The sequence below is a fragment of the Lepidochelys kempii genome, chromosome 9 (genome assembly GCF_965140265.1).
Source record: "Lepidochelys kempii isolate rLepKem1 chromosome 9, rLepKem1.hap2, whole genome shotgun sequence".
In the NCBI taxonomy this organism is placed as follows: domain Eukaryota; kingdom Metazoa; phylum Chordata; order Testudines; family Cheloniidae; genus Lepidochelys; species Lepidochelys kempii.
The window spans coordinates 73,582,432-73,595,017 of NC_133264.1; the positions used below are offsets into that span (position 1 = coordinate 73,582,432).

The 12,586-nt window shown below is 38.2% G+C and overlaps 1 protein-coding gene across 4 annotated transcripts in view; it reads left to right on the top strand.

The window, feature by feature from the left end:
• The window catches only part of CHM (CHM Rab escort protein), a 147,495-nt gene that overhangs the window by 99,650 nt on the left and 35,259 nt on the right, over positions 1 to 12,586 (top strand). For 3 of the 4 annotated variants that reach the window (XM_073360879.1, XM_073360882.1, XM_073360880.1), the window contains one exon: positions 2,789 to 2,866. The exons of the other annotated variant lie outside the window; for it this stretch is intronic. In XM_073360879.1, the coding sequence (XP_073216980.1) occupies positions 2,789 to 2,866 (78 nt within the window). The remainder of the gene's footprint in view (positions 1 to 2,788; positions 2,867 to 12,586) is intronic. 4 annotated transcript variants of the gene reach the window in all.

Genomic DNA, 12,586 nt, shown 5'->3' on the forward strand with positions numbered 1-12,586 from the left:
TAATCAAGGGAAAGATGTTGTTTCTGTTTCTAATATCTATTCCCCTATGCTACCAATGTTTTCTTGGTCTTTTCTGGATTGAGCCTCAGATTATTATATATCATCCAAGAATTGGTTGAAGGCTGGACACTGGGAAAACCCACTGACTATGCCATTCTGACACTCCCACCCACCCACCCCTGAGTGTCATCAAAGTATCAGTTGCACTGCAATGCAAATGTCTGATCTTTCTTAGAGGTTTTTGTACCCGCTGAATAATATAACAGAAGAAAGCCCATGTGACATAAGAGTAATTGTCCAGTATTACTTTGAGTTCTCTTTGAGAGAAAAGGATTGAGCTACATAAGCACAATGTAGCTTTTCCTGCTGTGGTTTCCAGGCATGTCAAAAGAACCTTGCAGTCAGTGATATCAAAATTTGCTGATCTTTTTTTAAAAAAAAAAAAATCAGATGATTCATGACTTACTGAAGGTAAATATTGATCGGTTTGTTCACACTAGCAAACCAAATCTTTAAACCAAATTAAGAGATCAAGGAATTCTACTTCTTTCTTAACTGAAGATTAAAAACAAGAGAATAATCATCCTGCCTAATAGGTATCAGTCTCACATAAAGCTTCTTGATCATGGCCCTAACAGTCTTCTTAAGAAATGCTGGATATCCCAAGAAGGATGTGAGTCCAAATAGCCGGTTGTAATTTAGAGCTCTGAATGCTTCCAGAGTCTGAGTGAGCAAAACTGCCTGAAACACAAGAAGAGGAAGAAGCCTCAGTCCTGTCTCCTCTTCCCCACCATCTGCTCTGTATGCACATCTTTTGCCATGCAGGTCAATAATTCAGTTGCAGATGGGGCTCATTTCTCTCTCAAAGATCAAAAGGTCATTATTTTTAATTCCTCTGTGACACAGATCAAGACCCTGGAACACTTCGTCCTAAAATATGAATATTTTGCAACCTTACTGTGAAGCAAATACCAAATATATACCAAATGTTTATTCACTATGAGCAAAAGTGATAACTAAAACCTTTCTTTATTTTGGAACCTTAATTCATAGGTAACATCAAACTGTCTTCAAAGAAATCTCCATCACGCACATACTGATACTGTAAGATCACAAATTGCTCTGAAGTTTTTACAGAGCATTGCTTTAAGATAGGCTTATTCTGGGACCTTCACATTTTAAGAAACTTTTTAGAAATGTACTGGAATTGTTTGAGTTTCTCTCTAAGCTGTGACTTCTCATGGTTTTAGAGTGGACTAGTAATATTGGTTTAATATTTTTGATTTTGGTGGTTTAATTTTCTTAACTTGCTTTTATTGGTAGCATTTTTTTTAAAGGAAAACCTCTTTTTTGGAACTCTGCATTGTTTGGAACTCTGTAGTATTTAATCATTGATCCCCATGGCCACTTGAAAAGGTCCGTTTGTCTTTTGGGGAAAATTCTTGCCATGATCATTTATGCCACCTTTTGTAGTTATGTGTTAGGCAAGGTCTGGCAGGGTCTTGGAAGGAAAGTGTCAAAAAGGTCTGTGGTGGGAAGTGTTAATTCAGTTGGAGGCACTCTTTTGTCTTAGTAAACACCAAATTGTGCCATTGTGTGGCTGGATAAAATGCAAAACTAAAGTTTACATAATTTTCTGTTTTCCTCATAATGTGTCATTTGTTCCTACTAACAGTTAAACATAAGTTCTGTTCTATGTTAGTATCATTGTGCCTTCCCACAGAGATCTAATGTGTTTTACATTGAATGTAATAAAGTTAAGAGAAAAATTTACCATATTATGAGTCAGATAGCTGACATAAATGTAAGATAAATACGGCTATCATATAATGAGCAATATGCGTTAACTTTCTTTTAATTAAAAAAGATGTAATCCTCTTTATTGGCCTTTGTAATTTATATGGTTAATATATTGAATACAATTCAGATTAAGCATAATTAACCACAAGAGTGTGAGCATTTTGTTGTTGTTGTTGTTGCTCTGTAAGAAAGTACATGACAGTTGGTATATCTTTGCAGTAAAGAAGGGACTCTTTGGTCATGTATAATAGAGAAATAGGCATTTTTTCTTTTAAATAACAATAGCAGAGAGCCTGCTGAGTGCCGCAGAATTGTAAAGAGCCTTATTAAGCTCTTGGTAATGCTTAGAAGAAACATTTTTCTCCCCAGGACTTTCTCAGCTTCAAATACTTTATTGTAGCTTTCATTTCCAAGTCCTCTAGAGAGAACCTCAAGAATAGCAGGTGCTCTGATCCAAGATAGGAAGGTTCATGTTTGTCAAAAGAATATCTGGATTTGGATACTGGTTTCTGGGGGGAATCTTTTAAATTAAATTTTCTGTCTTTTTTTATAATAGTCTTTTGATACTCATTTTTAAGTGTTCAGCCGCAACAAAAGATATGGCTTATATTCTAAAACAAGGCTTTTGCAGCAGAGCTTGAAACATGGTCTGACTTTTGACCACGTTGTAAGAGGTGCTTAGCACCCTTCACTTCTAGATCAAGCCCTTTGACTGTGCTAGCATGTGTGCGCACACTGCTCTCTGATCTAATGTGTCTGTGCACTAGTAATAATTCAGTTGCATGGTTCTGAATACAGTTTTGAAAGTATGTGATCTGGCTCATGTGGTACAGAGAGATCTCCCTGATTCTGGGGTTCAAACTTCTGTTTCTCAGGATGTTAAATTCTGGTATATTGCTGAACTTAATTCACTTTCCCTTATCACGATATAGAAGTTGTTTACAATCAGTCACAATTAATCTTTTATTTTTTTCTAATATGTTTCTAGGATGTGTGCCGTATTTGGTGGAATCTATTGTCTTCGCCATTCAGTACAGTGCCTTGTAGTGGACAAAGAATCTGGACGGTAAGGGTAATACTGTACAAGTAACCCTTATACATAAAACACAGTTAAAAAATGCTGAAGTCGATTTTTAAAAAATTATTCTTCAAAGATCCCCCTTGGTATTAAGAACACATCAACCTTGATTAAAAGTAATTTGTGTATAGGTCCTCCAGAACAAGGAAAGTGGGTCTAGAATATAGAAACTAAATTAATTTCCCTGTGATATTACTACAGCTCCTGATCACCCAAGCTTGGAAGACAAATCATTTCAGCTGCCGGGGGGCTGGTGATGAGTGATGTTAGTTTTCCTTGTGGCCTTACCTACTCTAATTGATTTTCATCAGATGACAACAAAGCCCTCTGTTATTGCATTTTTAAAAATGGAGCTCACCTAAAGACTCATCAGATTAATCTTTGCTGATAATGCATGTCACTCCAAGAGAAAAGACTTTAATGAGTTTTTAGGTAGATTGTTGTCATAAACTATGCTGCCCTCTTATCCTAGTATAAATTCTTTTACAGCAGTATCAGGCCTGCAGGCAGGTTTAAAGTTGAGTGAAGAAAAATCGTCCCACATTTCCCCCCCCCCCCCCCCCCGTGACATTAGTTGCACCTCTGTGAATTTTTATAGTTACCACTATGTGTCTTTTTTTCAAGGATTTAAAAGTCAAAATATGCCACAAACTGAAACTTGATGATCTAAATCTTGTTCTGAGAGTGAACTTAATTTTAAAACAAAACAAAAAAAAAGTTAGAATATTTTTTCTAAGTTGGATATTTTTAAGTTATTGGAATGGAAACAAAAACTAGTGTAAGTTACTGCTTTAGAGTTGCTGTGCAGCATTCAACAGCTGTTGACTTCTAACCCAGAGGTGCGGTAACTTAGTGGTGGTTGAAGTGATTCCAGTAAATGGTTTGTAAAATGTTTTGATTTCTTTTCAGATGAAAGAAGCTGTACATGGAAATTCTTGTTTTTTTGTGTTTTGGGGTTTTTATTCTTTGGAATTCTTGTTTTGTTTTGTTTCCAGGTGCTTTGTGTGAGCTTTTATAACTGTGTTTTTAAACTGTTGTTCTGTTTCTGTTGACAAATATTTCAGAGTCTGTAAGGAGGATATTGAAAATCAGTTCTTGTTTATGTTAGAAAATGTTGATGGGTTTGTGCAATAATATTTTAATAAGGATAATTGTTTAGTATTGAAATTGACACAACTCACTTACCTGCATGGTTCTCACAGCGAAACTGAATCTTACCATATTGTGCTTAGATATGCACGTAACACCAATTCTTTGTGGACCACTGAAATTCTAGGAACATACAGAATTGCCAGTTTCAGTGCTAACTACTCCACAGTTGATTCAGTAGTACTATTTGCTTAACACAGCAGTTCCCAGACTTCAGTCCATGGACCACTAGTAATCCACAGAGGGCTAACTGGTCCAGTGGTGCTGATTCTCCTCCTTGCTACCAGATGCTTCTGCCTGCTTCCAGGAACTTTCAAGCCTTGTGTGCATGTAGAAGCAGCTGGAAATGAGGAGGAGAAGCTGACAGAGCTATTGCTAAACAAGAGAATGAAGAGGAAACAAAAATCAGTTTTGGGGAGCAAAGCCTCCGGGGGGCTATGACTCTGTCACCAAAAGGAGAGCAGTGTTCAGGGGAGACAAAGAACAGCTGACTGGGCAACATGTGATAACAAATGTAATATGTGGTTTCAAGTAGGAGGGGAGACATTTCCTGCTCCACTCCTCTGTTCAGATGTGGTCCATTCTATGGAAAACTTTCTTCTTTAACCCATTTATTTGAGCTCAGGTCACCTAGTAATTTTTTTCCCGGTTTTCTGATTTTTGCCCCCTCATTTCCTATCCAATTGACCTCTCATCTTTTATATATTCTCCTCATCTCTCTCTTGTCTTTTTACACAATGCAGTTTGTTCTTTCCAGTATGGCTCAAATGCTATGTATTATCAGAATTTATCCACCATTGGTGCCATCTTTGCCTCTGTTATGGCCACGACATTCCTCTAAGTTATTTGTCTTGCCAATTATTTCTGCTGTTGCACCTTTCCTGTTCTCTGTATTATTTTTTTTTTCATGGAAAGAGAATCCATGCAGCATCACACTGCTAAGCATTGCAAACTCTTCTTAGAAACGTGACTCTTAAAGTTACCACTCTTTGTCCATTGGGTGTGTCCTAAATAACGTGCATAAATAATCTATTCACTTCATCAGAGTTCCAGTGAATCTTCATACTTCCTATATGTGCTTGGATTAGCCCATTTGCATAATTAACTAGCCGACTCATGCCATTTTAGGGCATCTGCTCCTATTTTCACTGACTGTCTTACCAGACTCCTTTTTCCTGAAATAGTTCACCTTTGAACAGTTATCTAATTAGTGTGTTATCTGAACCTTTATATGAAAATATTGCATAAAGTCCAGCTTCCAAAATTCTGCTACCTGCATCTTCCGTGGTTTGGGCCATCATGAACACATTAAGCCCGTGTTCCAGTCCCTTTTCTGGCTACCAGGCTGCTTCCAATGCCAGTTTTAAGGTCTTCATCCTAATTTTCAAAGCCATCAGTTGACCAAGTCCAGGATATATTAAAAATAAAACCTAAATTTCAATCTATGAATGACTGAGACAGTGTAAAAGACGGGGACAAAGCTTTCTCGGTTGGCAGAATACAGCTATGGAACAAACTTCCAGGGACAGTTAGGTGAATCCAGAACCTGACCATCTAAAGGAAATGGTGCAAAGCCTTTCTTTGTGACAGAGCCATTGTACTATAACAAGAATGCCGCTCTCAAAGCTAGGACCTCTTTCTGAATCTCCCTCAAGAAATTTCCCTTTTCCTTGTTAAACTTTCACATTTGGCATTTTTGTTCTTTTGATTTGAGTTACACGTGTCTTCCACTTTGAGCTACCTATCACTGCTATTAGTAGTTCAGTTTAGGGCTTCAGTATCACTGAATATAAACATACAGTGTGTATTGTACCAGCATTTCTCGTCTACTATCATTCCAAGCATACCCAGATAGTTCACGGGTATTTTCATTTTCAAATAATTGCCTTTGGATCACATCTGTACTAGCATACAAACACCTTTGTATTCATCCAAATGAGTATAGTCTAACACTTGAGGCACACATCCAGAAGTGCTTCACCTTCAACATGTGAACCAAAGCAACTGTCTACATGTTAATTTGTATATCACATAAGAAACAGTCTCTTAATTTTCAGCCAGGTCTTAGTTCCTGTAGCTCCTGAATTTTTTTCTTCACTGTTTTTGGTGTCAGGGCACAGGGAATATCCTCCACTGAGTCATAGCTGCAAATAGACAGCCACTAATCAATATACTCCATATTGTCTATGTAAATTCCCATGCCAGCATTATTTCCTCTTCATTTTTGTTTGTTCCCTATCTAAATAGTACAACTACAAATCCAGTCCAAGAGTCACTTACATATTTTCCCCTCTTTTTGTCTTCTGTAGGCACACTATCCAAACCCTTCTTCCTCTAATGCTGTGGCATCCAACTAATTAGGTGCAGAGAGCCAAAGTCTATTTAATTTTGATCTGAGGGCTAGTTTTATAAATTTGGACTACGGATCTCCTACTGATGCACTAAGGAAGCTAGTACAGAGATCAAGGGTGTAATATGTCCTTTATGTAGGAACTAAACTTTTAGATGATATATTTCAGAGTAACAGCCGTGTTAGTCTGTATTCGCAAAAAGAAAAGGAGTACTTGGGGCACCTTAGAGACTAACCAATTTATTTGAGCATAAGCTTTCGTGAGCTACAGCTCACTTCATCAGATGCATATCGTTTCCACGATATGCATCTGATGAAGTGAGCTGTAGCTCACATCAGATGCATATCGTTTCCACGATATGCATCTGATGAAGTGAGCTGTAGCTCACGAAAGCTTATGCTCAAATAAATTGGTTAGTCTCTAAGGTGCCACAAGTACTCCTTTTCTTTTTTAGATGATATAATAATCTTTTCAGTAACTTCTTGTCACATTTAGTATTGCTCAGTGAGAAAACATTCTTCCTTTAGAAACACCACTGTTTTGGTCCTTTCTTTTCTTCCTTCCTTTGTGCCTCCTCTTTTCTTCACTGTGCTTTTCCTTCTGTGCAGAAGCTCTACTTCCCATTTTTCCATGGCTTCATTTTCACCTCTTTCCTGTTCTAGTCACTTAAATGATCTGCTGTGGAATAGTTAATGTCGATATTGATGTTTCATCACTGGGCTTTCTGTCAGTGTTCCAGTGTTGGTAATAGGGGGCAGAAGAGTTTACACCTTTCATCCATAGTTTCATGCTACATGCAGGCTCAGGAAGACAGTGTATTGGTTACATATGCTTTATCCACATCCCTGAGTAGTAGAAATTTATTCAGATTGTACAGAACTTAAACTATCATTTGATAAATATTATATTTCCCATAGGGCTCATAAATACACCAGAGAGGCTAGATCCAACCAGCAGGGTGCATATTTGACCTCTCTGTTATGATTCTTCTACAATTTAGGGAAGACACCGTTTTTTTTTTAAATGAATTTTTAAAGCTCATTGACATCATAGCTTTGTTTTCCAGCTATTTTCTGTTAATGTACTCTGTGGCTTATTCTAATATAGTCAGGCACTAGATTTGTGTGGCAGATTTTGTAATGGCCACAAGCTGATCAAGAGAAGTTGTATACCTCCCCTACAAATTAGTGCAAGTTCACCAGCAAAGTGGCCACTCAAAGAACAAGGAATAAAATGGACTTGTCCTTGAAGTTTAATAAAGTGATTTTATTTGCTGGTTGGCTATCATCTGACATGGCCAACAGCTCAAAGTTTGTAATAAAAGTTTGTCCTGTTTGTCACAGTGGTTTAAGGATACACACGAGGAGCTTCTCTATCACTAAAACAAGTTCTCAGGCCACTACCCACCTTCTCTGAAGCACATCTAACATCTTACCAGAGCAGGACAGATAAGGATCAATACTCCCTTCCACAGTACCCAATGAAATTCCATCTTCACTAGATTATTGTCCATATCTTATATATCAATATATATCATACCATCATATCAATAATAGAATGGCTTTCTTGAATGTAATTGTTAAATATAGCCCTTTACATGTAGTTTGTCGTGTATGAACCATTATAATAATATGCAAAGAAGAGGTTATAGAAAGCTGGAATCTTTTAGATGTAGTTGTTCCAAGACTTGAATAATGCAACTAAAAGGTTTTTCACTGTAGCTATGTATCTTTGTTTGAACAGGTGTTGTATAAATAAATCTGCTTCAATTAAACATAAACAAAGAAAGGAAGGAAAGAAGCTGAAAAGGTTACATAAACAAGCAACCTAATGTAAATCACCAATTTTAAAAAAGGTTTAATTTAGTAAAAAGTTACCATGTTGCTATATACTGTAAACTTGACAACTCTGGTGTTGTGTGTTAGCAACTGAAAGAGGATCATGCTTTTTGCCCTAAGGGAAATGCAAATTGAATTTCATTACTATTATCCTTTTATTGTCTTTTTTGCTTTTAATTCCTGTATGCTTAGTAGAGATTGCTCATTTAGCTTAATTTGATAAGATTTAAGGTATTTTAATTTATATCAAGTATGGTTACATTAAAAATAATCGCTAACACTTTACGTTGAGCCTACTTTAAATGTGTTTCTACTAAAATAATTCTGGCCCCAAAATCTGAAAAGATGTGACAAATGTAAATTTATATTTCTATAATAAAAAGATATAGCAAACACATAGTAATTTACATATTTTTCCTGAAATATTGCATAGTGGCTTTGTCAGTGCTGGTAAGTCCATTTCAAGGATGTCGTCCTTAGTCCATTAGTTTGGATAATGAGCCCTATAAAGTACATTTATAACTCATGGCACTGCAAGGAGATGGATTCTAATTTTCATCCTTTTATCTAGACACATTGAAAGAAGGTCAATGGAGGGTTCTGTATGATTCATTGTCCCAACACATATCAGATGACAGAGACCTGATAATGTCAGTGCACAAGTGTTTTCCTTATTTGGTAGCAGCACTGGAAAGAAATCTTCTCATGATCATTCTTTGAAGTGAAGTGGAAACTGATATTAAAAGAAGCACTATCTTTTTTTTCTGTTTAAAACCTTATCAGACCTATGACTTGATAACTATTCCTGAGCAAAGGAGAGAAAACAACACTTAACAGGAAAATAAAAAGCCTATATAGTTGCTTTTGCTGGCTTTGAGTGATGCAACATGGTATTTAATCAACCTTTCCCCCTCCAGAACATTTAGGGGGAATGGGGGGAACTTGTTTCATAAACAATACAAAAGGTTATAGGTAGATATGCACTGTGCCAGCTTGACTTGCTTGTTTGTTAGCCATATTTAAATGAGTGCTTTAGAGTGAAATTAGTTCAGCTCACATTTAAAAAAATTAAAGTAACAAGTGAAATTCACTTTGAGCAGAAGGATTTACATTATATGTATATGGTATTTCATGTTTAAACTTGATAAGAAAAATATTAAACATTTATTTTAAATAATATTTAATTTTAATATTTTTAAATTAAATGGACTATGATGTGCACTGAAGCTGTTGAATGTAGACAGAGTTAGAATGTTAGATGGGTGGTATGCAAATCGTACATTGTCCATTATGAAATTAATATTGTTAGATTTTACAACTCTTTTATACCCTTGTCACTATTAAGTTCTTGCTACCATTCCGACTAAGTCATGAGTCTGTTCTGTCTGTGTTTTTCTTCTTTCTCTCATTTCAAGCACCGACTTTCCATAGAAAGTTGGGGAGAAATCCTGGTCTCACGGAAGACAGTGCCAAGTCTATCATCTATTTAAATAGGGCCAGGATTTCATCTTTTGTGGGATTTTTAGGTTTGTTTACTGTATGAAAGCTGACTAATGTTATAGAAAATGTTGTTTATGCTTAATTTATAATCAGATATTTTATCGGTAGATGAGTAATACATTCTGGAGTGCGCTCCATTGAGGCAGCTGAGTTGTCACTTATTTGGGTAGCCGATTCAAAAAGGCTTCACTCTGCTGAGTGGGAGATGTTTTGCACATCAGCCAAAAAGTTCAGTGAAATAGTGTTTAATGTTTTTATACAGAAAACGATCTGACATTATAAAGAGCCTTAAAAATCCTTTTGAGAATCCAGGGTTAAACCTTAAAGATCTTTTGACATTTAAAAAAAAAAAAGCCCCAACGGAAGAAACTGTAGAATGCGTATCCTACTTGAAGTTGAGCTAATAACAGCAATCATTAAGAATGGTATCCTCTGAAATTGTGGTCTTGTCCAGTACGTTCAGCTTCTCAGCTTTGAGAAAATATAAACAAACATGGCTTCAAAGCATGTCAGCTGGTCAGTAGTGGCAAGTTTTAATTATTGCCCTTAGGAAACATGTTTAATTTGTTTCTAACAATGTTTTAATCTTTAGTTGCTAAGTGTAACTATTTTGTTTTTATTCTTCAAGTGATGGTACTTATGTGTATTCCACACTTGGATATGCATGAGCTTAAGTTCAGAATTTTTTTTACAGGCAGTGTCCGTTGACCCATACATGCACCATAGCTTTCTTTGTGCTCTGAACCAAGGGCATCAAGGGTGATGCAGGAGAACACCTCTCCAGTTCCTTCTTACTGCTGCATGGTCTGAGTTAGAATCTTTGGTACCCTCAGCTCCTTTCTATTGCATCATTTCTGTAAATATATTGTATATAGTTTGTTTTCCTGGTTTTATAGTATAGTGCAGGGGTGGTCAAACTACGGCCCAAGGGCCCCATCCGAGCCTCCAGGCATTTTAATCTGGCCTTCGAGTTCCTGCTGGGAAGCAGTGTCTGGGGCTTGCCCCACTCCGCACGGCTCCTAGAAGCAGCGGCATGATCCCCCTCTGGCTCCTATGTGTAGGGGCAGCCAGGGGGCTCCACACACTGCCCCCGCCCCAAGCGCTGCGCCGCAGCTCGCATTGGCTGGGAACCACAGCCAATGGGAGTTGCAGGGGCAGCGCTGCAGAAAGGGCAGCACACAGAGACACCTGGCCGCACCTCCGCATAGGAGCCGGAAGGGGGACATGCTGCTGTTTCTGGGAGCTGCTTGAGGTAAGCACCACCCGGACACTCTCTTGTGCCCCAACCCCCTGACCCAGCCCTGATCCCCCTCCCGCCCTCTGAACCCCTTATCTCCACCCCCCCTCCAGAGCCCGTACCCCCAGCCAGAGCGTTCCTGCACCCCAACCCCCAATTTCATGAGCATTCATGGCCCTCCATACAATTTCTATACCCAGATGTGGCCTCAGGCCAGAAAGTTTGCCCACCCCTGGTATAATGTGATCTTCAGTCATCCTGTCACAATTAGATTTTTTCAAGGGACTTCTTGGATCCTTTCCACCATTGATTAAATTCACACCTTAGTGGGATCTTAATTTCATGCCGTTGTTTCTCACCAGCCCTCCCTTTGAGCTACTGGTCATGTGTTCTGTGGCCCATCTGTCTAGGAAGGTGACCTTTCTAATCACTATAACATCATCCATAAGTGTCAGTGAGCTTGGGGTGCTCATGGCAGACCTTTCATATACCTACTTTTTTATAAGGAAAAGGCCTGATTTTGCTCCCACCCCAGATTAATCCCTAAAGTAGTGTCTGAGTTTTATGAGTCAAACCAACTTACTAGAATTTTTTCCTAAACCGCATGCCTCAGATGAAGAGAGGAGCCTGCATTCTCTGGATGTCCAAAGGGCTTTTGCCTTTTATCTACAAAGAACAAGAGGCATTAGAAAGATACCTAAACCACGTGTTTCCATAGCAGAGAGATCAAAGGGTCAAGTTTCAAAATAGATTTCTGGTTGGATTATCCTTTACTAGCTAGATCACATTCCCCCTCAAGGGGCATGAGGGCTCATTCCAGAAGAGCACAAACAGGCTGTGCTGCTTCTCTGAGAGACATACCCTTAGTAGAGGTAAGTAGAGCAGCTACCTGGAGATCCTTGCATATCTTCACAAGACATTATGCTTGGGTCCAGTTGTCTACTGCGTATACAGCTGTGGGGACTGCATTACTGCAGTCAGCTGTCGCTTCCGCTTTCTCGCACTCACCATCAGTTTGACCACTGTTTTTTAGTCTCCCCCACGTGGAATATACATAGGGACCATCACTCGAAGAAGAAATGGAGGTTACTTACTTCTAAACAGAGGTTCTTCAATACGTGGTCCCTATCTGTATGCCTCCACCCACCCTCCATCCCCTCTGCCATGGATTGTTTGGACTCGCAGTAAGAGTGGGAACTGAAGAGGCAGTGGCCTGCACCAGCCTGTATGCGCTCAGTTTGGAACATGAGGAGAGCTGTGGTGCATTTGCAGTGCATGTGTACCCATGTGTGGAACACGGATAGCGACGACACATCTCAAAAACCCTCCAGTTATGGGTACATAAGCGCCAGATCCTTTTTCTCTGCTTATATAATATCTCAATAAAATAGCTAAACTTCAGTGCATATTCCCCACCATTTTAGCTTTCTGCGCTAGTATTCTTGTTACATATTTTGGGTTTTGGACTCCATCATCAGCCTTGATAAATAAAGAAACATGACTTTGTTGCATTATACTTTACAAATAGATATGAAGGATTATTATAGCCTCAGATATTGCCAGACAATAGTACCAACAATTTTTTTATATAGATAGCAGCTTTTTTTACTTAGTAAATGAGTGAAGAATAACA